Source organism: Apostichopus japonicus, chromosome 2, assembly GCF_037975245.1.
Source record: "Apostichopus japonicus isolate 1M-3 chromosome 2, ASM3797524v1, whole genome shotgun sequence".
Taxonomy (NCBI): Eukaryota; Metazoa; Echinodermata; class Holothuroidea; order Aspidochirotida; family Stichopodidae; genus Apostichopus; species Apostichopus japonicus.
This window is the reverse complement of record NC_092562.1, coordinates 25,457,384-25,484,239: the sequence shown is the minus strand read 5'-3', so window position 1 is coordinate 25,484,239 and position 26,856 is coordinate 25,457,384. Positions and strand designations below refer to the sequence as shown.

Genomic DNA, 26,856 nt, shown 5'->3' with positions numbered 1-26,856 from the left:
GGGGGAGTAGAAACCTCGAAGGGCAGCAACAACCAATCATTTTCACAAGACTTGTTTTACAAAGAAGAGAATTAATGCTTCAAATCTAACTAGCTGTGTTCAATCTATCTGCGCATTGAAGGCATAAACAGCCAATTGAGACTAAGCAATTTTCATTGCATATTCAAATTGTCTGGGGTATCGTCTGTAAAACAATCGACCGCTCATCAGCTTCCAGACTTACATCGTGATCAACTAATTGATGTGATGTGAATACGGAATTGTGTACAACCAGCTCCATATTTACAATGTTGAACTTGAATATGCATGAAACATTACATACGTCATCCACCATCATGACCAATTAAAAGTCACTATATGGGTGACTTTATTGGACGCTTTATGAAGATGGTAATAAATACTGGCAAACGGTCAGTAATTCTTCATTAGTATCACAGAACGGCAAGACATACATGATACGTACCTACTTACCACAGGAAAAGACACATTTGATAAACTTAGATTGTTTTTCCCTTTCTGCCTCTGGATTTGTTCAAAATGGAGAAAGGAGGATTAAAGCAGTGTCGATCACCTTTATTTATTCATCTTCTGATTGCTGTCATTCTGCTTCTTGGAGGAAGGTCTCAAGGTAGGCTTAATTTTACCAAAATGTACCTTTTTAACAATGATATACATTAAGTGCCCAACAACAGTAATAGTGTTCTGGGAACAACCATGTCGACATAATGGTATACATAATTTATAGCCTACAAGTGATTACCTCAGAAATGCATAACGTCACATTTATCTTTTCTTTTTGTGGGGATGGACCTCCAGATCTCCCTAATGACGGAGTTCCCTTCAACGATCCCAAGGTCATACCAGTTATCTTCGTATAAGAGCTAAGGTGAAATGTTACATGCTATACTTCCAGCACAATTGGACTGCATGACTATAAGCCAGCGTTGCCAGTTCCCCTCCCCCTCCCCGCCCCCTCCAAAAAAAAACACATTTATGTTGTTCAATCCGACTTAAGGTAGCTATATAGGCCTAGGCTTGGGTAAAAACATTTACCCGTTTCACTCGATATTGCTCATCTAAGAGTCCCCCAACTAAGCTTGCACGGTTTCGTGAAAACCCCAAACCGTTTTTTTTCTTGCAAAAAAAAAACGAATCTGGCTCAAAACCTTTTTTTTCCCCTTCCCGAATTTCATTGAAAACATTCAAATCTCTGACGGAGGTGTCGCGATCGCTAAGATGCGTATTTTTGAAGCTATACCAACACTGCTGTAAAAGTCTAGTTCGTTCGCAGTAACGGGTAAAAAATAAGGAGAATAAATTCAAGGAACGTTACTGTCTTCATGACTCTCTTTTTATTACCCACGTTAACTTAACTTAACTTAAAAGTAAAAATATCGAAAAGAAATGTGTTAGTGAAATTCTTTCTTAAAGTTTTAACATCACGTACAATTATCGTTTGACTTGTGTTTACTAGACTTTACGAATTTCAAGTTCGTGAAAAAAACTCACGGGTCAACCCGATCACCCGATGGTCTAGTCAGCAAGAAAACTACTCTGATAATGACAGTAACTATTTACTTACAATCGTCTAAGAATTTCTGTTAACTAAGGAAGGGTTTGCTCGGTCGGTTGCTTACTGTTCAACCTGCTAATGATGATAAAATAGAATTCGTTGGAATTAATAGATAACAAATTTTCCCCAGATGGAGAAACTTCCTAAACGTAGATGTTAATGTAATGCCCCCTCCCGAGAAAATCAATTGCTCTATACCCCCATATTCACGCTATTAAGATGTTATATTTTCGGAGATTATGGCCTAGCGTAAACCCCATTATGACTAATTGGAGATCGTAAAAAAAAAATCTTTACAATATGATTGGTCCAATAAATTCAGTAGTGGCTGACAAAGTGTTCGAAGGTACCAATTGCACGAGGCTCTAGCCATGTTCGCGGGTGGTGTCTTGGCGGTAAAATAAATTCCTCTTCAAGGAGTGAAGAGAATTTGCCGTCTACACTTTCAAGTACAAGTTGAAAAATATTGCTGGCAAAAGCGGGGTAATAGGTGGGCAAAGATTATAAATTGTTTACGTTAAATAGGAAACACGTGTTCCTCAACGTAAACGAACAACCAACTGAGAGTCGCCTTGTCTAGCGATAATTGATAAGAAATAGTGAAAGGAAACTTGCAAAGAAAATAAAATCTATTAGCGTACAAAGAAAAATTGTCCAACAGCAACATCTGTTATTTCCAGCCATATATGCAACATTTTAACTCCTAATTAGTATTCCTTGACTCAAGCCTGCCTGACGCCAGGTGTATCTTGTGAATAATAGACTGTGATTGGTCTAATGTTACTTTTTGCATCTTTGTTGTTCAACTAACAGAGCCCTGCTCAAATGTTTTCTCACTGCTAGTCATGTGTTCTGAGCCAGCCAGTTGCGTGCGCGGCTGTACATGTCGTATGGTATTGTGGATTGCGCCATGTACCTTTCAAGTTTTAACGATTTTTTGAACACGAACTGTGCTTAATGTGTTTGAAAGGATTTTCTCCATATCCTTTACTGTTAAATTGAAGTAAAACAATAAGAACAACACAAAGAGGACAAACACGTTGGATATAACAATTTATTTTCAACTGCATCTCGTCATTTGAGTGTGTACTTCTCACAACTACTAACGTTGGCAAGCAAGGTCAGTTCAATACTACAAGGTCACCTAACTGATTCACGCATATAAGGGCTGCATAGCCTAATGTTAGGCCTAGCTATCCACACTCAACACTGGTAGGCCTATATGCGTGTGCCAATCGTGGTTGCCAATGTCGTCTAGCAGAAAAGCTTTCGCTTGTTTTAATTTACTTTCATATTGCAAAAAGATCAGTAAATAGGAGAAACCAAAGTCAACAAATGATCGGTGGAACCTTTAACTTGTTTTTTCCCTCCAGTATTTGCAATTAAACATTTCGGAATTCAACATTTGATGTTCAATAAGTTATTTTTTTATTGAGATTGACCGCCAGACCACCTTTCATAGGAGCAGAACTATGTCAATCTCTTTTCATAACTTGCTCATTGGTTAAGAAACAAATCTTCAAGTTTCCCACTGAAAGGTGTTATAACAAATGTTCGAACAAGTTAAGAAAAAGAGTAATTTTTTTTGGGAAAATCCCGGTCGCTAGTGTAATATCCTACAGACTACAGTATGGAACATACAACGTACATGGGTATACGTTGGTAAATATACAAAAAATGAGAGAACTCAATTATTAAAGCAAGCAGGTATTTTGTTGAACTGCCTAGCACTACATTACAAGAGCAAGTGAACAACTGATATAGAGAGGAAGTAATTTCATATAATGACAAACATGGCATGTATTTGGTGGGACATGTTTTTTTTATTCATTCCCTATGTTCTTGACATTTAAATTTTATTTCTGTGATCTATTTACATACATATGATTTGTTTAGTGATATTGTGTTTGCACCTTAATTTCAAAGTTATAAGCTATGATTGTCTTTGCTTATTCCTGGCACCTTGCCAACTTCAGGTTGGCGTCATATTATACTTCTTATTGTTATTGGAGTAGAACCCGTGGTAATAAATGTACGGAAGCGTAGAAGGGACATATTGATGAGATATATGCAACAACGCGCCAATATGAAAAGAAGTTGACAATTGACGTTTTTTTCCGGGATGTATGGAGATGATACCAAATCGTTCAAAATCTGAAAATGTATCTTTGTCGAGATACATCTCGCCAAAACGTCAAGTTTCCGTTTTTTGTCAGCTTGCAATATAGTCCCTCTTAATACAAGATTATCTTCGTCTGCCAACGGAATATCCCTTTAAATTAACATGGGTCGAAACGATGAATTATTTATAATAAATACTACTTCATCAAAGGTAATTATCGCTTCATTCGAAATTCGTAATTTAAATCACTACAGTCATACGAAATGCTTAGCAAGTTGTACAAGGGCAGAGTTAGAGCACATTGTCAGTCAAGGATCCCATCTCAAAATCTTGTCCCTAACTCATGATATGGTCGATTGAATGGAACTAATTTCGCCTGGTCAAACCCCTCATTCTTCCCTGGGATGGATCGCAGTGGGTAATCTGTGATGTCATTACGGCAAATGTTTTTCAAAACCTTTATTTTTCTATGATAATCTTCTTGTTCATTTATCCTTGATATAGTTGGAATGTTCGCTTAGCTGTCAAGGTTCTCTGCCATTTTAGAATTTCAACAAAATGCAACTGTTTTTTTTTAGTAGAAATAATTTTCTCTGTAGAAACGTTAGTTAAAAATCATACAGAAAAGCAAAAAACATTTTCCGTTGGATTGCCATGATCACATCATTGACTCTTTTGTTGCCAGATGCATTCAGAAAGTTCCACTTCATTTTGTAAAAAGTCATATCGTCACCTTATAACATCCTATGAGGGTGTGGGTTTTCCCTAAGGATACAGAAAATGTCAAGAATTTGTATGAAGCAGATAACTTTAGCCAGTGGAAGATATCCCTCTAAATATTCCTGTATGATGAGATAATTAAAGTTTTAAAGCTTCTCAATATAGAAGAAGTAAGTGTTCACATAGATCTGCTTAGAGGGGTAGGATCAGGGGCGGGGGGGGGGGGACTGGGGCACAACCCCACTTTTTTCCAATATAGCAAATGTGCCCTACTGGCAAATAAAATGTGCCCCTTTGATGAAGAACTGTCTTTTTGAATATCTTAAGCCTTTGTTAATTTTAATATATTAAATTAATTATTTAGTTTTAGTCTGTACATGCTATTCTAAAATGGCATCCCATATCTTTTTGTAGCACGGTTAACAATAAATGAAAATCAATCAATGTTGCAGCTCATTCTACTAGGATATTATTCTACACTTGATGATGCCAAATCCTACTTCTGTGTCTAGAGTTTTGAGGCTATTGGTGCATGCCTTGCTGTACTACAAAGGAGATTCACTGGAATTATTGCAGGGTCATATACAATACTAACCCATATGGAGGAAATTATAATTCTAAATGCAGCAAATGGCATAGCTTTTAAGATATCAGATCAGTTTGTGAAAACAGACACCAGTGACATTGATTTTCCGCAGCTTGATGTACAGCTTACAGTAGGTTGTTAAGGGGTACTATTCTTCAGCAATTTCCTGATGTGAAAAGAATTACATCAATGAGCACAATCATTTCTGCTATGTAGCAGAAACACCCAAATGTCCAGCCCTTACTTTCAGAACTTGCAAAACTCATTCATTTATATTTGTTGGCTCATAAAAGTACCGCTTCAGCTGAAAGATCGTTCTCCACACAGCGTCTTCTAAAGAATTATCTAAGAAGCACAATGTCACAAAAGAGATACAACAGTCTGATGTTATCGAATGTACACAAATCTAAGACCGATGACTTGGATTTAACCGAGGTTGCTATAAGACTTTTATTCAACGAATGAACACAGAAGGATTTTTTTGGAAAGTTCTAAATTATGGATGGAGAGAAGTACAGATAGGTTGATAGAGTCATGTGCACCATAACAGTATTGATAGCATACTAACACATCATATATATTTAAGTTATATGACCATTGGCCGGCATGTGTATCGGTTTATAGCATAACGAATGGTGGTTATGGAATGAGAAAGTGCCCCTCTGATGTTGTTCCCCCCCTGGAATTTTTGGAAGCTTCCTACCCCCCTGAATGCTTACCTGTCTATTGCAGCAATAAGGTGGTCCACTACCTGGTTATTTCTCGGACTGAAAACCAAGGGCGTAGGAAACGGGGGGCTGGGGGCGCCAGCCCCCAGTGAAAAATATGGGGGGCGGAAGTGTCATTCCGACCCCCGCTTCGCAAGTCAGAAAACCCTTTTTTCATTTCCAAATGAGAAAAAAAATCTCATTTGGAGCACCAAATTGCATCTAAGGCCAGGTGAAAATGCAAAATTATTTACAAAATAGAGTGGGTGCTGAAGTGTGCTACAGTATATTGCACCAAATTGCATCTGAGGCCACCTGGAGATGCAAAAAATTTCCAATTTCCCCTTAGACCCTCCCCCAGGTCGGCCATCAGTTTTCAGCCCAACCCCCCCCCCCCCCACTCAATAGTACCTTCCTACGCCTATGCTGAAAACGTCATTTAACATTATTTGCTTTAGGTCTCCGTTGTCATAGCATACAAGAAATTCATTTTTATTTGAAGTTTTCTTTATTTTGATTCAATAATTTAAAACGATTACATGAATTATACACACTTTAGAAAAGAATTAGAACAATTTCCCGCTTGTAAAATAAAATAAAACTTGTTGATAAATTTATCGTAACTATTCCTGTAATGTTTCATGTGATTCTTGTTCAACAGCTGCTCGTTACAATCCTGGTCCATGCCCAGGGGCAGCACCGAAACCAAATGACCATGTTACAAAAGAAGGTAAGTTCAACAACGAAGCAGTAAACTAAATCTATACACTAACCGTTACAGTTTAGGAAAATTCCACTAGAGTGACGTGCGCAGGATTTGGAAGTTGATGGGGGGGATTCTGTTACCGATTTAGGAATTGACGTTTTATTGAAGGCCGTCAACCTCAGCCCGGAGGCGTCGTTTTATTCTTTCTCAAACAAAAATGTCATAATCCTTGACTGAGGTCAGGGCATGGTGACCACATCAGGAGCGTTACACATAAAATTCTATCCCTCCCCTAATAAAATCAAGGGAAATAAGCCCCCCCCCAGTCCCACCACCCACCAACTGAAAGATAGAATAATACACAAATGTGTTAATTTAATTTACATACACATATATAGTATGTAAGTATGTTATAATTGAAGCGTTTGAAAAATTTCAAAATTTGCGAACTATAACACTATAAAGGAGAGGGGTTTAACTCCTTAGACCATCCTCAGACGACATAACATCTGATGGTGATTGGGCGTTCCCGTTGCTGCCCCCCCCCCCTCTCCTTGCGCATTACACTGATCTTTTCATATTTCTCGGGACCTTCAGCCAGTTTCTGCGGTCAAGTTAAATGATATTAGTATCATATTTTTTGTTCACATTATCTGTACCAAAGTTACATCCAATGCCAGCTAGCTATCACGTAAGCTATAACAACATATAGTGCTTTATGCGTTTACAATTGATGTTGCATGCAGGTCTTTGATAGGGACTGTATAGTCATTGACATTAATACCGGTAAGATTGTGAAAGGATTTTTTATTTGAGGCGGTTCGAGGGTTATTTAATCAATTTTATGTCGTCTTTATGGAAAAGCAATGTCAAATATACTGTATGGTGTGCCCATTATGAACTTCTAATTTTTAACCAGTGATATAAGAAACAGCCAACAACAACAAAATGTGATATTTATTTTATTAAGTTCCCATAACATTATTTCAAATATCACAAACATCACAAACATCTAATAAGATAGAAATATATTGTTTTGTTGAATTCATTCTATTTGCAGGGTTAGACTCAATTATGAAACAATTTATTTTGTTATAATGACACAAATAAGATAATAAAATTAAAATATATTCTTGTTTTATATACAATCACATTATGTTCTTCATCTCTAACTACTAATTTTCATAATTAATTAACCATCTGAATTAAGTTGTCGGCTATGTTTTATATTTTCGGCAAACAAACTCAAGATTCCACGGCAATCTTATCGATATGTCTTGGATTCAGAATACAACAATGAGCAACCATCACTGGATGAGTTAAATACTAATGACTCAACACTAACCCCCACAGGTAGGGATGCACCGGATCCAAATTTTTGGATTCGGCCGGAACCGGATTTTGCCGGATAGTTATGAAATCCGGCCGGATAAAATCCGGCCGGAACCGGATTTTTTCATTACACAAAAGAAAATCATTAATAAGAAGTAGAAGTATGAAACAAGGAGCAAATCTTAGGAGAGGTATACGCATATTATAAAGAAGGTGAAATTAAGACCCCATTTATGAGATTAAATATAACTTGAAGTGGTGTAATCTACATTCCTTAATAAAATAACTACAATATATATAATTGTTGACAAGCTTGATACAGTATAATACTGCATACTACCTATGAAGTTTGTTTTAAAACGGGAAGCTACATTTCACAAATCTCATACTTTATACTGAATAAAAAGATTATTTAATTGTCGTAATAACACTACTATCTGGAATTAGAATTGTCTTTTATTATTCATTATTTGGTAACAAACTTTTACATTGCAATATTATCTGTAAAATAAAAAAAAAGCATTGTATCTTTCCAGAAGTGGAAGAAACTTCTTATCTATCTTTTATCTATCCTTTAAAATGGAATTGAATGTTCATTAGAACACTTAATGATTTAGGTTTATCATGAACTTTTAGGAACTTTCATGGTGACAAGAGATACTGTATCTCTTTCTGTGAGAAAATTAGATACTGTTTTTTCTGGGTCTGGCACCCCATTTGGTGGAAACTCTTCTAGTCCATTGCTTCATCTATTTATAAAAGTGCCAAGATTACAATTTGCATTTTGCCATGACCACAAACAATGAGTAACAATTGACAGCTTTCTAGACAGGAAATGGACTGTAGTGGTCCACCAAAAGATCCATTGTTTTGACTTCTTAAGGTCCTAATGCACATGTTTGTTAAAAAAAAATCAGATGTATTTAACCATATAAGAGATTGTTTCACACATAAAATTCAGAGAAAACATGAATGCCAACAATAATGGGAAAGTAAAGAATCAATGGAACAGTATTTTGACTGATAAGTACGGTCTATTTTAACTGCACAATAATAAACTGATGAAGGCTGCAAGAAATGATTCACTGCAAACTGTATTTGTTGTATATAGCTTCATATTATTACAGTAGTTGTATTATTTTGGTTGATCTTTAGAAACTGGGTCAGACCATTGAGAAAATTAAATGAAACATGTTAAACCTAATTTTTTCCTTACTTTGAATGTTTTTATTAATTTTTGGAAATAGTTTACATTGATTTAATACCAACACCTTTTTAAGGAATATTTCAGGCCAGATTTTGAAAAAGATCCGGCCGGATATTTTTCAAAAACCGGAACCGGATAATTGCTCACTATCCGGCCGGATAGTCCGGCCGGACCGGATATCCGGTGCATCCCTACCCACAGGGCCCTTATACTTTGATATTCCCCTTAACTATTTTCTTGTGTTGTAATTGTCTCAGCTTATAAAAGTTTATCCTAATCAGTTTCTTTTATAAGTTGGTTATAGTTCAAATAAAATAGAATACTTGATGCACCACTTTGAGTACAACATTCAGTGAATGTGTGGTGACCATAATTTGCTACAGTAAATTGTGCTAGGAACCTAAATTATGAACAGGATATTGCTGTCTTAAGAATTGATAAAATATCAAGATCTATTAGAAGTATGCAGTGTGATGGTAGCCATTTTGTGTGGCACTGTATGTATATCTGTAGTTGGTCAATTTTGTGATTTCAGACATGGTTTGAGCATAAGGAAAGGCAACTTTTGGAACAAGTTGATTATGGTAGCGTCACGTCATTGCCAATGAACCTACCATTGCAAACTAGGCGTGCAGTATATGTGGGTATAAAGGGTAAAGGGGCTGCGGTAACATTAAATAAAGAAGCTTCTCTTTTGATTCACTTTAAGCACATATAGCTCGTTTGTGATCATATTATGTTGTACCTTTCATACGTACATACTGAACACATAGGCCTAATTTGTATTGCCTTTGCTAATTCATGGTAAAAATCATCTCTTCTTGAGACAATATTATTGTCTGTATTTTGACCTACTGATAGCTACTAATATGTACTCAAGCAAACCTGTGGAGACCACCCCAAAGCAAACTACTAGCAGTGAAACAACTGGCTCGACTGTCAGGGAAGGTACAGTAAATGTAGATGTTAGGTATTTGTATTTGTATATTTATTTGTTTCACCACTATTTACAATGTGACGGGAAGTCTCCTATGCAAGGGAAGAAGGAAGGATTCATGCTTACAAGTTCACCTGAGCCTCTTTCTTTGAGACCATTGCCACATTGTCTTTTATTGATTTTTGTTACACTTTTTGGATCTGAAATGTGTTAATAACATTGACAAACAATAAATTTCCGACATTACATCTTAAGGATGTACAGTAGAGAGAGCAAAATCAGAGCATTAAAAACTGGAGGAAGCCTGTTTATTGCTGTAAAACTTAAAAGCTAGCCCCACTTGCCCTGACTGAACCCCCCTCCCCTGCCCGACTCTACTGTCGTAACCTAATTTTCATAGTTGTGACGACCCATACTCTTACAACGCACCCCTGCACACTGGATGATTAGTGAGCACAGACAATGACTGTTTTATGTTAACAAATTGTGCTCCTTTAAATATGTCACATGACAAACTATTTCCCCTTGCCCAGACGAATTTAAGGCAGGAAAACCCTGGAATTCCCTGGAATATAAGCCAGGAAAAGACTGGATTTAACCCAGGGAAATCCGGGGAAATTCTTGGGCTTGAAAATGGTAATTCGGACAGGAAAAGCCTGGTTTATATAACTCATTTAGAGCCAGGTTAAGGCCGGACAAGCCTGGATGGTTAACCCAGGTTTACCCCGGAAAAGCCAGGTGTCTAGTGTGTGAGTGAAGAGCCAGGAAAAACCAGGAAAAGCCTGGTATATGCACACCCAGGATTACCCAGGAAAAGCCAGGTCCCTGTTTATATCAGTGAGGAGCCAGGAAAAGCCAGGTATACATACCCAGTATTAAACCGGAAAAGCCAGGTGTCCATGCTTACCCTATATAAATTATCTTGCTGGCTAGTTGGCAGTTACTTTTACCTATAGGAGGTTAGTGTGTTTGTGGTATAGGAAATTTTCATAGCTTTAAAATCATGAATTATATGTATATGTAAGGGTGTTAGCGACTGAAAATAAACGTTTGTTCTTGGTCAGAGAACTCTGGGTTTGGTGTGATGACCAAACACAGAACAAGACACATAAAAATGGAACACTCAACTGGATTGGATCAAAATAAATTATAATTATGAATAACAAACAATATACAGCTGATCTGAGCCCAGTCAAAGAATTAAATAAAACGACTTAAAGTCGAGAGGTGCACCCAAATGTTAAAGTTAATACACTTAATTTATAAATCTGTTCTGGTGATTGGTGTGCTGGTGACATCAGGTACAGATCTTCCACGACATTAGATCTTCCACGACATCAGTATAGTTGAACAGAATAAACTGTATGATAAATGTCCGATCCCAACAAAATAGTATCCTTTAATTAATAAGCAATAGTGTCCCAGGGTGTCCTTTCAGTAAAATAATGTCAGTTATAACAAATGGTGTCCCGGAATATCCTTTATGGTAAAATAATATCCTCTAAGTAAGTAATATCCTTTATAGTAAATAATGTCCTTTATAGTAAAACGCATGCCAAACTGTCAGGTGAATATCACTCCTTCCATAAAATAATAAGGACTACAGTATTAACTTAATTTTATAAATTAAGGTTCAAAACAAACTATCCAGCATTAAAACTATATTTCTCGTCTTTTGCAACTGTCTTGCTCCAATACTCATGGCCAACTGCCTAACTCCCTATACCCTCACAAAACTCTTTTGTTCCTATAATATATATACACAGACCCCTTTTCCTGTGAGAGCTAATTTCCAGGAAGAACAAAGATAGTTGCTAAGCAACCCAGAAGAGAGAAATCTTAATCCCCCCCCCCGCGACCACAAAACAGCTTACAAATATACTGTACAAATGTATAGCCCTCTGTACAGTGAGCACTGCACTAATAAACAAGTAAAACTATGGTACAAAAGAAAACTTTATGTAAGATCTGACCATCTTACAACCAGCTTATACTGGGTAAAAGGCAAGCTTGGCTTTTCCTGCCTAGCCAGGACAACATTCCACTCTCTTTTCCTGCCTATTGTGGACTTGTGAGGCTGGGTGAAGCCAGGAAAAGGCTGGACTTTCAAATTCCTGGCTTTTCCTGCCCAGCCAGGACAGCATTGCCCTCGCTTTTCCTGCCTAGTGTGGACTTGTGAGCCTGGATGAAGCCAGGAAAAGGCTGGACTTTCAAAATCCTGGCTTTTCCTGCCTAACCAGGATAGCATTGCCCTCACTTTTCCTGCCTAGTGTGGACTTGTGAGCCTAGATGAAGCCAGGAAAAGGCTGGACTTTCAAAAAGCTTGGATATCCAGGGAAACCCAGGGTTTTCTTGACTCTTGCTTAAAAGCCAGGAATTATTTTCGTCTGGGTGATTAGTTACAATAATTATTAAAACTGTGCAGCTTGAGTCGTGAACTGACACAAAAAACCCACTGCCAGCCAGAGAAACGTTAAGTCTGTGTACATGTTCAGTCATTGGGACTGAAACAGACATAACTTTAAAATGGGTAAATTTACCATAATTTGATAGAGTAGAGATCTGTGAAAACTATATGGTTAGCCTGTATTGTTAGACCTATAATATTATAGATACAGAGATATATGCATTGGTTCACTGTAATCACCATACCATCCTGACTTCACGCAAAGACAGTAAATTGCCCTCTTGTTTTGTTTGTGTGCGGTGACTCCCTGTGTTCCCTTAAAGACCAACTATGGAGACTTTTCAATGAACATAAAATCCCACCATTTTGCATGTATATAATCCCTAACTCACTCCAATTACATTGCTGTAATTAACTGTACCAATTTCGGACGTTAACTACGTGAAAAATGGGAAGAAAAGTCAGCTTTGTAGGAAACCTTTTTCAGACATTCCTGAAACATTCCTAAGACATCAGGTGACCATGTGACGTCACTGTTGGTATAACGCACTCACAACAATACTTTTAGTGTGTAAAGTTGTATACTTGAGCTGCCCAAAACATCAACGATAGTATATACTCCTTTTTCCCCGAAATGCCAGAATTCTGTGTTGTTGGAGCTTGTAGTTATACCTCAGCCAACAAAAGCATCAGCTTTTTTAGCTTTCCGAGTAGAAGAACTGACGTAAAACGCCGTAGACTTTGGATCAATTTTGTGAGATCAACGAGGAAAGATTTGTCAGCACCCGGAGTATCTCATGCCCATGAGTCCACATGCATGACCCTGCCTCAGTGTATGCTGCAAATGTCTCATTCTGAGAAACATATACTTTCGACAGCTGTGGCGGACATAGCTAATGTGAAATTGACCCTTTCAAGTCTCCTCGTAAACACGCCCTGGCCGTTCTTACATGTAACATTATATCACGCAATGTAGACCGTGTATATAGACCGTGCCTATAGGTAGCATTGTTAGTACATGTAGTGAGTTACAACTCCCACCGGGTATGTTAATAGTCATGTTAGGATTTCATCGCATTTATCCATGTCATTTGTCGTATTCCAGTATCGTGAGTTCGTGATACATGTGTTATATTGTCCGTTACGTTTGTTCCGGCATCTGCATGGTCCAAGGAGTGGAATAAAACGGTACTATATAGCGATCGGACGTTTTATTTCGTTAGTGACTGTCTTGTGATTGTGGGATGGTACTGGTCAAGGCCTGTTTCAACTAGACCTAACTCTATGGAACTACACAAAGTCACGGTAGTATTTCGCCCAGGATTGAACGAGAAGCGTGGATTTGGATATTCACTGCTAAATTTGGTTTATTGACAGGATACTTTTTCTGTGTTTGTACTTTTGGATATTAAAACGAGTGAGCACTATGTTCAGCTGAAGCTTAGTCATGTATATGCTACCCTGGTCGATTCGGGCCATTGTCTTCTCGTAGTTGTTAGATTATGTTTAGTGTTTTGGGGGGTAATTCGGTGACAGTAACGTAAACTATTTTCCCGTCACATATCACGCATGAGGCATCTTTTAGGTATATTCTTCTGTTCAGTCTGCGGTATCTTGCGATCAAATTGTAGTACGGAATCGGCAAGCTGCTTGCATGTTCTACAGTATATTGTACCGTACGTACCTATTGACGGTCCGCTATGTAAACGATGCCTCTGTCACAAGTAAAGGAGTAATCCCCCACCTGGACACGTCTCAATCTGCTTAGCGTTCGACACCCGAGACGAATGACATAAATAAATGACAGACCACCAGGAATTTTGCAAAATGAAACATAATTTATTTACAACTCGACCAATGACTTTTTGGTCTTGACAAAAGAAACATATATATACCCAACACAAAAAATACACACGTCGGTTAGCATTCGCTAACCCAACCAACCCTTCCAAATAACTCTACTAAGGATCTGCCCTATCGCTTAATTCTTCCCTATCGCTTAGACTTCTTCCCTATCGCTTAGACTTCTTCCCTATCGCTTAGACTTCTTCCCTATCGCTTAGATTTCTTCCGGCTGGTACCCTGCAGGAAGCTCCAGACGGTACGGCGAGCCCCTCACACCAGCGTAGCCGTCGGGCCCCAACACTGCAACCCTATATGACAAAAACACAACAAAACTACTCTCAGGCATGCGCCAAATGGCAAACACATGGCTATACTTATATCTATACCAACGAATATTGTCAAACTATGACGTCAATAGCCCCTATCTGACGTAAAGTCAGCAAGCCACACAACCAATATGGTGTCACTATTTACCAAATAATACCAAGAACCTCCGGGTCAACCCTTTCCATGAAACACATAGCTACTCGATACTATATATCACAATAACAAAATGGCGGCAGCCCGATGTTTGGAAACAGAACATGGTTAGAACGCACTCAAATTGGCGATAGCTACCCGTTCCACTACATATGATAATATACAAAATCAATCAACCCAACCAAAGGCACTAAGGCGAACTTATAATTCGTACACACTTATACGACCTAAAAATACCTTAAATGCTTTAAACGCATTTGACCCTAAACAATTACAAATTCGTATGCCTAAGCATGGACAAACATTTTAAAAAACTGACTGAATTGCGAGCCATAGATCGAGGACTCTTTAAAATACAATACATTAATTTCTCCACAAACCCTACTGTGCGATCAACAATACAGATACCAATTAAATGCGTAATACGGACAAAAAAATCAACTTACGGGATCGTCCTATTAGTAAATCCCGGATTAACTTGGTCAAACGGCCAGGGACGTAACACACAGTAAAACGGCCCTTTGCGGTGTACATATACACAGAAATGTGTCCAAAATGATTTCGTCGAATAAGACAAGAACGGATACACACAGTAATCCTCAGGATACGCTGATATGGCTTAGGCTAAAACGCAACGCCACAAAATATCAACGTTCCCAGTCTTTAGGCTCATACAAAGAAGCCTAGGCTCATACAAAGAAGCCTGGATAACGGCTAACACACAGAAGCCGAGGAATAAGACGGCGAAGACCGGACGGTGGTGAGACTCACACAGAATGCCTCATCCAACCACACCCCAATCCTTATATAGCGACCTTAAGTTGACCCCTGCCCTTACCCGCCAAAGCACAATCTACGAATTCCGATGGACCCGTTTCCCATTATGCACTTGCTCGGATCTACATACATTACCCGAGAAGAACCCGTTTCCCCATTGTTCACCTCAATTAGCAAAGGCCTAGGCTACCCGGTGGAAATTTCCACCCACAAGGAATGCTAAAATACAATTCAGGCGTGACAGCCTCCATATGAGTGGAAATTTATGTTAATAAAATAACCCATTTTACTTAATTTTCTGCTTAAAACTAGTTGTTTACTTTCATATGTTCTTGTTTTAAGCTAACAGCTTTTCAAACGCTCGAAAGTTGAAGTCAAATACAGTACAATTTTTCGCTATCTGTGTATAAACAGTGCCTAGTTTAGCGTTTGATTTTCGCGGTATACACATTATGACGTCACACGGTGACCAGAGGCTCCTTTGGGTCAATCTCTGTTTTCAGACATTCCAGAGGTTCATGTCACATGACTACCCAAATGTCCATTTTCGTGGTCGTTTTTTGATGGGTTATAGAAGGTTTTCGAAGATTATTTTTTACACATGTTGATTATGGGTATGTAAACTCCCAAATTAATGGAAAATCCCCCCAAAAAATTTGTCTCCATAGTTGGTCTTTAAATCGCGTACTGTTTTATACATATGTAGTTGCAGTTATAGACACTGTAGTTGCTGTCCTCTTTAGTCAAACTGTAACCACTTTTTCAATCCCAATTATAATCTACAAAGCCTTAACGGAAACCGCCAATTTTGCCATGTGATCGAGTAAACATCAGTTTTGTATCTAATTCAGACACTTTCGTGGGTTATTGCACCCGTTCAGGGGAATTATACGGTAATTACTTCAACACATGCCGTAAGTAAGGGAACTTTTTCCTTTTTTCGAGCAGTTAGATTCTCCCGAACTTTGCAAGTATAAAGTCTCTCTATTTCTGAGAACGGTCAAACCATCCATGAAAATCTAAAGCTGAAGAATAGAAAAATCAGCGAGAGCTTAATCAATTAGCTATCCTATCAGAGAACAATTAATGCCCTAACCATCCCTAGTTTACCGTATTATACCATCATACTTGGAATTGTTGGTAGAATTTGTCAATACGCTGGCACGGTAGACAAGCCATGAGTTGATGTATTTATCAGAACTGATCTCTAAAAGGATCTGTCTGAAGCACTTCGAATTTGAGCACACTTAGATAGTACAGCATGATTGTATATCACTAAATTATCGTACCTGATGTAAAGAGTCAGCAAAACGAGATATTTTTTGGGTTTTCTTGTTTTAACGATAGCCAGCGAATCAGTGCAGACCACCCCAATGGAAACCACTACTGGTGATGATCCTTCTATCGTGGTGAGAATTACACACTTAATTACATACAATTTTGAAGTAAGAGAATATTGTGTTTGAGGAGTAAGATTTAAGATTCAAATTTTGATGATGATATGAGCAATTATGATGTTGCCTGGCTGTACAATACTGTATGTTGGCTGTTAATTATCACTTCCAGTGTAGACGAGAGATCTCACAGAAACAGCAAAGAAATAAACTTGGAATACTGTAAATGAATAGAAAAAAAAATTGAAATTGGTATATTTTTTCCCCTTTGTCATCCAATAGTAAAGATACCCTTGAAACTATTCGGTTACGATGTCACTCTTTGTAGGAGAGAAGGTTAGATGTTGTGATTGGCATTTAAAGTAAATTCCATGAATCTTCGAAACATCAACACTATCAGTAGAGCCAATTAGAACATTCTGTTTGTAATAGCTTAGAATCTTCAGAGATTTGCAATGAATTCGACACAAAGTATCAAGGCATCAATGCTTCCAGCTATATTGTATGAATAACCACCAAACAAAATGTCTGTCCATTGGAGTGCGTATAGGATAAGGAACCTCCTTTCCATGTGACGTTAATGTTTCTTCCTTGTTCAACATATTGTTCTGTAGGATTTTTGTTACCTATTTTAATACACCAATAAAAGTATGAAGAAAAAGCTGAATGATCGTGTACTGATGTCAAAGGTCATATATTATCCATAATAAGATAAGATATGTCACTTCATGGATTGCTTGCTTGCTATTAACTTGTTATGGTATAATTAGATAAAGGACTGCTTGGATGTCTTCAATGCTGGTTATACAACCGATGGCATCTACACAATCAAACCAACTAACTGGAATGGGGATTTATTTGATGTCTTCTGTAACATGACTGACGGAGGAGGATGGACGGTAAGTCAAGGACATCCTATAGTATAGACGATGTATTGTATATGTATAATATGACTGACGGAGGAGGATGGACGGTCAGTCTAGTATGACATCCTATAGTATAGATGATATATTGTATATGTATAATATGGCTGACGGAGGAGGATGGACGGTAAGTCTAGTATGACATCCTATAGTATAGAACATATATTGTAAATGTATAATATGACTGACGGAGGAGGATGGACGGTCAGTCTAGTATGACATCCTATAGTATAGACGATATATTGTATATGTATAATATGACTGAAGGAGGATGGACGGTAAGTCTAGTATGACATCCTATAGTATAGAACATATATTGTAAATGTATAATATGACTGACGGAGGAGGATGGACGGTAAGTCTAGTATGACATCCTATAGTATAGACGATATATTGTATGTGTAATATGACTGACGGAGGAGGATGGACGGTCAGTCTAGTATGACATCCTATAGTATAGACGATATATTGTATATACGGTATATAATATGACTGATGGAGGAGGATGGACGGTAAGTCTAGTATGACATCCTATAGTATAGACGATGTATTGTATATGTATAATATGACTGAAGGAGGATGGACGGTAAGTCTAGTATGACATCCTATAGTATAGACGATGTATTGTATATGTATAATATGACTGAAGGAGGATGGACGGTCAGTCTAGTATGACATCCTATAGTATAGACGATATATTGTATATACGGTATATAATATGACTGATGGAGGAGGATGGACGGTAAGTCTAGTATGACATCCTATAGTATAGACGATGTATTGTATATGTATAATATGACTGAAGGAGGATGGACGGTAAGTCTAGTATGACATCCTATAGTATAGACGATGTATTGTATATGTATAATATGACTGAAGGAGGATGGACGGTAAGTCTAGTATGACATCCTATAGTATAGACGAAAATGTATTGTATATGTATAATATGACTGATGGAAGAGGATGGACGGTAAGTCTAGTATGACATCCTATAGTATAGACGATGTACTGTATATGTATAATATGACTGAAGGAGGATGGACGGTAAGTCTAGTATGACATCCTATAGTATAGACCATATATTGTATATGTATAATATGAATGATGGAGGAGGATGGACGGTAAGTCCAGTATGACATCCTATAGTATAGACGATATATTGTATATATGTATAATATGACTGACGGAGGAGCATGGACGGTATGTCTGGTATGACATCCTATAGTAAAGACGATGTATTATATATGTATAATATGACTGACGGGGGAGCATGGACGGTAAGTCTAGTATGACATCCTATAGTATAGACGATGTATTGTATATGTATAATATGACTGACGGAGGAGCATGGACGGTAAGTCTAGTATGACATCCTATAGTATAGACGATATATTGTATATACGGTATATAATATGACTGACGGAGGAGGATGGACGGTAAGTCTAGTATGACATCCTATAGTAAAGACGATATATTGTATATGTATAATATGACTGACGGAGGAGCATGGACGGTAAGTCTGGTATGACATCCTATAGTAAAGACGATGTATTGTATATGTATAATATGACTGACGGAGGAGCATGGACGGTAAGTCTAGTATGACATCCTATAGTATAGACGATGTATTGTATATGTATAATATGACTGACGGAGGAGCATGGACGGTAAGTCTAGTATGACATCCTATAGTATAGACGATATATTGTATATGTATAATATGACTGATGGAGGAGGATGGACTATGATATCCTATATGTCGTAAATATGGTTAAGTTTGCCTCAAAATTCTGTGCATATTGTCAAATTATAAGCACCCGAGGGTGTGCTCTGTACAATAGTAATACACTCATTCTCATTGACAGTTATAAAATCATTTAATATAAAGCTTTCACACTGGTCAGCAGAATCACTTTGGACGATTGGTACGGAATTAGTTTGTGACGCAAGGGTCAGGAGTTCTGTTCCTACAGCTATAGGCCTACATTTGAAGTGGCAGTGAAATTTGCTAGAAACAAATAAACATCCGTTAGAATGAGAAACAAGTTCTGACACAATAAACTTCAGTAATTTCTAATGTAATTGTGTAACCATGGAGATTGTTGCAATACATGTCATGGATATTCTTCCCATCGGTCTTTACGTCATCTCTTTACTCTTACTTTTCTTTACTAACTTTGAACCTCCATAAGACCACTTAAGATCATTACAGTGTTTGATTCCATTGTCTATAAATTGGGGATTGTCAGAGTAGATTCAGAGTAGATGGTTTGCTCTCTTGATATAGATTTAGAGTTTATTACAAAAGCAATCTGTCTGTCTTAATACTAGGCCCGTTCTCTCCGCAAATGAGGCCAGTTTTGGTTTGTTGAAGTAATCATTTCAAACCAGAGCTGGGCCCAAAATCATTGCAGGTGTTTCTTTTCCAAAGCGAATAGTATGGAAGTTTGAAAGTAAGATTCCATTATTTGTAATGGGACAGAGTTCAGACATTAGCAACAGTATCCAACATTGGTCTGATTATCTATTACACACACAGACAGCAGAACAGTTTTCATTCATGGTCTGTGAACAATCAACTATGGTAGTAGATGGTGAAATTCACTTTGCTCTAACATGCCACTTAACAGAAGGGTGAATTACAGTTCAGAATGGATTTAATTTGGAAGATTATGTTACTGCTCATTCACAGGTCATCCTTCCTTAGGTTCGTTCTACAAAGAAGTTAAATGCACTTTCTCATTGAAATGTTATTGAAAATAATTTGGAATTATTCTTTTCGTTCTTACATTATATACAGGTATTCCAACGTCGTGTTGATGGTTCCGTTGACTTCTATCGTAACTGGCAGAGCTATAAAGAAGGCTTTGGTGAGCTGGACCATGAGTTTTGGTTGGGAAATGATAAGTTGTATGACCTCACCAATCAAGGTGACTATCAACTGCGGATCGATATGGTGAACAAAGATGGAGCACCATACTACGCAAAGTTTGACTTGTTCCGGATCAACGATGAAAGTGACAATTACACACTGTCTGGACTGGGAACTTTTAATGGAACTGCAGGTTTGTCCAAGCTATAGGTTTCTGTACTATTAAATGTTATGTTCTGTTTTTTTATTTCTTTGGATGTCGTTTATTTTTCCGGTTCCTTGCTGGAAGCAAAGGAACCTATGCAGTCAAGTTTGTGTGAGTGTGTGTTTGTGTGTAATGAGAAGGTGTGCCCTATTGGGTTTGACGCTGAACTTATGAATATTAATGAGGTTATAGAGCCAAACCTAAAAATCTTTACATTGCAATAACTCCACAACATTAAGTTGGATTGTAGCCAAATTTGGTTCAGAATTGTTAGTTCATTGCTGGCTGGTACATGAAGGCCTAAATTTTGGGGCGATCTAAAATTCCTAGCCCTTTTTTGGGGCCAGGTATTCCCAAATTTTGTTTTCACCTCAAATGCATTTTAGGACACATTCTTTGGGCCCGAATTTGAGGGGCCCATTTTATTTTCATTTGGGCCCACATTTGTGATATGTTAAGACATCACATAAATCAAGCATAATTAGGCCTACTGACAGTGAAAATGCTAATACATCACATGCAGTTCATGAACCGAGCAAAATGACAGTCAGTGCAGCAATGAAAAGACATAGAAACCATGTTCGTACAGTGACATGCTAAGGTATCACACAAAGACAAGCACAACTTGCTAACAATGATAATATAACATGATGATATATAACATGACTCAAATACAACAGTGATATTTGATGTAGACTGTCACAGAGATTTAGCATACATGTTCTGCTATATGATGATATGTAATGTAGACTGTCACAGATTAAGATGAATTTCCTGCTATGTAGTGATATGTGATGTAGACTGTCACAGAGATTAAGCATAAATGTCCTGCTGTGTTGTGATAGCCTATGTGATGTAGACTGTCACAGAGATTTAGCATACATGTTCTGCTGTACGGTGATATGTGATGTAGACTGTCACAGATTTAAATGCATGTCCTGCTGTGTAGTGACATGTGATGTAGACTGTCACAGAGATTAAGCATAAATGTTCTGCTGTACGGTGATATGTGATGTAGGCTGTCACAGAGATTTTATAAATACCCTGCTGTGTAGTGATATGTGATGTAGACTGCCACAGAGATTAAGCATAAATATCCTGCTCTGTAGTGACACGTTATGTAGGCTGTCACAGAGATTGAGCATGCATGTCCTGCTGTACGGTGATATGTGATGTAGACTGCCACAGAGATTAAGCATAAAATATCCTGCTGTGTAGTGACACGTTATGTAGACTGTCACAGAGATTTAGCATACATGTTCTGCTGTACGGTGATATGTGATGCAGACTGTCAAAGATATTAAGCCTACATGTCCTGCTGTGTTGTGATATGTGATGTAGACTGTCACAGATATTAAGCATGAATGTCCTGCTGTGTAGTGATTTGTGATGTAGACTGTCAAAGATATTAAGCCTACATGTCCTGCTGTGTAGTATAATGTGATGTAGACTATCACATTGATTAAGCATCAATATCCTGCTGTGTAGTGACATGTGATGTAGACTGTCACAGAGATTAAGCATAAATGCCCTGATGTGTAGTAATATGTGATGTAGACTGTCACAGAGATTAAGCATTAATGTCCTGCTGCACATCTAGTGATATGTGATGTAGACTGTCACAGAGATTAAGCATCAATATCGTGCTGTGTAGTGATATGTGATGTAGACTGTCACAGAGATTAAGCATATATGTCCTGCTGTGTAGTGATATTTGTGATGTAGGCTGTCACAGAGATTCAGCATGGATGTCCTGCTGTGTAGTAATATTTGATGTATGCTGTCACAGAGATTAAACATAAGGTCAAAGTTCATTTGAGGTCAATAGCTCCTGGTTAACTTAGTAGTGTAAACTTTGCACTTACAGACTTAGAAGTGGAATGTAGATTTGCTTAAAATGAGTAACCCTCATTGATTGTAAAGAGGTAAGAAGTCATTGAGGTCAACATTGATAAGTACTGAAGACTTTGTACCCAGGCTCACATGGTGTTAACTTGGATGCGTCTCACACATTGTATGTAAGTTGCCCTTGGTGAGTACACAACCTACTAATACTGTCAAAGATCAAAGGTCATTAAGGTCAGCATGGATCAAAATCTTGTAGCACCGCTCAGCTAAGTGGTAAAAATGTGGATGAATCAAATTATATGAATTTCTTATTTGGTATATTTTGGAATTGTTGATGCCAACTCAGTGGTGCCAAGTTGAATGAATGTGGCATTGACTTGGTTGTTATTAAGTTCATTATGTAAACCTTTTTTAACAGGGATTAATTTAGTTGGCAGGGATTCACCAAAATTTTTGGTTCGTGGTTCAAATGTTTTTTGTTGTAAAAGGGAGCTTCTTTCAACTATATATTACCCCAAATTTTAGGGCTAGAGTATGTGTTTTTTTTTATAGTCTCTGTACTGTAGGTGTCAGGTTTATGTTGACTACTATATATATGTACTGTCTAGTATTGAGATAAATTGTCATCCGTAGTTACAGAACATGCTGCAAGGTTGTAAGAATAATAGTTGTGAAACAGAGGGAGTTACGTTACAATATACAAATTAAACTTTGCTTTTTTGGAACTCAATTGTGTTGTGACGGACGTACAATTTGCAGATGTAAATCCATCATTAAAAAATGTACGTCTGTCACACAAGAACTTTGCGAAAATATCCCATGAAGGTGATCAAATTCAAATTTGATTTTACTGCTTATTCTAGTTTAAGGTCTTATTAACGTGATGCATGTAAGCTTTTAATTGTTTAACATTAAAAATCACACAGATCTACAATAAGATTTATGATCTGAAAAAAAATTCACTTTTTCTACGTACGTCCGTCACAGGGTGGTTTTTTTAAACAATTTTGTGCGGCTTATAAGGAGGTAAAAAATAAAAACCCCACAGCATAACATTGGAAGGCAGATGACACACAATGTCCAAATTAAAAGTTACCTCATATAAATACTCATTGAGATATGAACCAATAAACTATCCGAAATGTACGTCCGAGTTTACGGAACTGCCCAGATTCAACTTAATATATCCAATCATATTTACTAATTGTTTAATGTGTCTATATTGTGATAGGTCCCTTAATTGTGATGGATTTTAGTTTAAGGTAACATCTTTACTTGTTTAATTCACAGATGCCTCTGATGGTATTGCTTTGAGTTATCATCTTAACTCTGCCTTCAGTACCTTTGACAGGGACAATGATGATACAGGCAGAACTAACTGTGCTGTTGAACGCCATGGTGCCTGGTGGTACAAGAGCTGTGCAAATTCTAACCTCAATGGTGACTACATGACAGCAGATGGTGATAGATCAAGCATACAGTGGTATGATCTACCTGGAAGTCAATTTAACATCAAATACACAGAAATGAAGATAAGACCGGTCTAGATATGGTTATTTCCACGAAGTACTTGATAAGAGGATCAAAACTAACAAACACACTGGAATTCAGCAAATATATCATCCATATCAGCAAACAGAAATGTCACAGATAACCCAAATTCAACCCCCAGCTCCTCAAAACTACTCTAAACAGACACAGACACACCCAGGTGTGTTTTACATTCAGACTGAGGACCCAGGTGTTTCTTCCACTCTTCACGTACCATAACCTTGACAATACCCCTTAACAATGACATTTTTCTGAGGACCTGTTGATTCTTTTCATCTGAGGACTTGCAATTTCTTTGTTTTTAGAAAAGAAAACAAGTACAGACACACATATTCTTATATTGTTATCAGTTATGAGACAATGATATTATATACTATTGTGTAAACAGGTATAAGTTCAGATACGTTTCTCATTAACAATAGTTATTACCCATATCATGGCATGGGATGGAATATTGGATGGGATAGTCTGTTGGAATTCAACATGAATTTCTCACAAAAAGTTACATCTTAAAAGGTTGTGTTGCTGAATCAAATGCAGAGAATTTTTTTCTTTCCTGTAAGTATAGTTTATCTAAGCGTTAATAGATTGCATAAATTGGTTTTACACAGAATTTATTATCTTGGCTCTCTGTATTCCATTTGAATTACTGCTTACATATTCATGTTCGATTTTTATTGAGAATTGATTAGTAAACAACTTTCCATCAGACGAAGGGGCGCTCCAGCATTTTGACAGAGGGCAATGTCGTATATTAGTCCTGAATCAAATTAACTCAATAGCCAGATCAGCTTGGTTATAGTTGGGTAAGGATGATTACCGAAGGTATGTTAATATGCATGATTACATGGGTTAGGAATGTATGATTATGTAAGATAGTAGCATTTGCAATTTCATGAGGATCACTTATAGAGACATCATCGTCGTCGTCAAGTCAAGTCAAGTAAAGTTGTTAGGGTAATTAAAAAACTTTTACCATTGTTTAAAATAGTGTTTATGTTTAGAGCTGTTGAATATGCATACATGTATAATGTTTTCTCTTTGCTATGCGCATACTGTGATTGAGGATATTTCGATATTTGGTGAAGGACTCTTTGTTAACTTGATTTTGTGACTTTAAGTAAGTCTTGTACAGTATATTCTTACGTTTAATTGAGACAAGGAGTCCACTTGTAATCCAAGGTTGATTATTCTTTAGCCTTTGCCGTACTCTATACAGTGGGAAGCAGTCTGAATAAGACTGGCTAAAACTATTATTGAAGGTATTAAATGCACTGTTTGTGTCCTTTGCCAGAAAAACTTCACTCCAATCAGTGCTAGATATACAGGAGGCAAAATGTCGGATATTATGTTCAGAATAATTGCGAGAGTAAATTGGAGCATAACCAGGAACAGTACTTGACTTCAAAATAGAGTGTAAAAAATAGGAAAATGATCACTGATATCAGTTGTGAAAACACCAACATGATTCACCTTAGCACCAGCATTGGTATTATTTAAGTTTTTAAGTATATTATCAATAAGAGAAGAACTGTTAGTAGTGACTCTAGTGGGCTTGCTAATAGTTGGGTGAAAGCCACAGGCAGTGAGGTTACTAAGGAAATAGTTATCGGCTGGTTTACAAAGATCAAAGGCACACTCTCAGCTAGGAAATTGCTAAAATCAAAAATCTTGTCTCAACGTATTCCCCGATTAAAAAATAAAAGCAATGCTGCCCTCTTCTCACAGCGGCAACGTATTCATTTCTTTAATATGGCATTCTCATCCTTAGCTATAAACAGCATACGCAAATGGGTACCGTTACCGCGAAGGTATCAGATTTCCGAGATTCTAATCTGCCTCTCAGTGTTGCGTAACCTATAGGCACACTGTGTAATTGTACTGTGTGCTATTCGAGTTACACAATTTTTCGATTTGCTATATGGAACAGTGCATATTGTACTGCTGGGAAAACGCTATACCAGCTCGTAGCAGCAGGTAGTTGTTATGGAAAGTCATATGGGCCCGTATGATTTCGTGCTGCCGATTTTTGTTGGGCAAATTGCTGAAGAAATAAAATGCGAATAGTTTCGTCGTGTAATTCTCTATAAACATGTGACTGAATGTGTGCTGCTTATGTACTGTTATTTGACGAAACGACTTGCTTCTGGCCTAACGTTCTTCAATACTTGAGTTCAAAATAAATAAAACAGTGAGCAAACAGCTTATCCACTAGAGAGCCTGTGTAGAAAAAACACGCACATAATACAGACAGGTTAATGAGCATGGTGAACACAAAGAGATAGATGTAAGGGGATTAGTAGACAAGGGATGGAGAGAAGAAGGAAAGATAAAAACCAACAGGGGAAGAGGATAGGTAGGAGATAAACAGTGGAGGGACAAAGAGAGGATTAAGGGAAGGGGTAGGGAATAAACTGGAGAAGGACAACGACAGAAAAGTGTGGAGAAAAAAAGGGGTGGAAAAAGCTATGAGAAAACTTGGAGTAATGGGGGAGGGGGCAAGGGGAGAAGGGGGGGGGAATGAAGAAAAGTTAATCATGTCCTTCCTGAATGTTGAGCCCATGAGGTTGAATGGTGCAAAGGCGTAGCATCCACAACCTCTCTCTGCTGATTCGCACTAGCTCAGGACGGCTACCTAAGGATTCAATCCCCTTGGCCTATAGA

The 26,856-nt window shown here is 37.6% G+C and overlaps 1 protein-coding gene across 3 annotated transcripts; it reads left to right on the top strand.

Annotated features, from left to right (window-relative positions):
* The first annotated feature begins 322 nt into the window (after nt 1–322).
* LOC139983902 (fibrinogen-like protein A) lies at nt 323–26,675 on the top strand. 3 transcript variants are annotated; one of them, XM_071997667.1, is made up of 7 exons: nt 323–628; nt 6,370–6,438; nt 9,815–9,901; nt 16,747–16,808; nt 17,564–17,692; nt 20,517–20,781; nt 23,932–26,675. In XM_071997667.1, exons 1-7 carry the CDS (start codon nt 538–540, stop codon nt 24,186–24,188), a joined length of 960 nt encoding a protein of 319 aa, XP_071853768.1. In that variant the 5' UTR covers nt 323–537; the 3' UTR covers nt 24,189–26,675. The 3 variants fall into 3 exon arrangements, with proteins under 3 accessions (XP_071853768.1, XP_071853769.1, XP_071853770.1); XM_071997669.1 differs by lacking the exon at nt 323–628 and adding an exon at nt 2,407–2,693; XM_071997668.1 differs by lacking the exon at nt 9,815–9,901.
* The last annotated feature ends 181 nt before the right edge of the window (nt 26,676–26,856 follow it).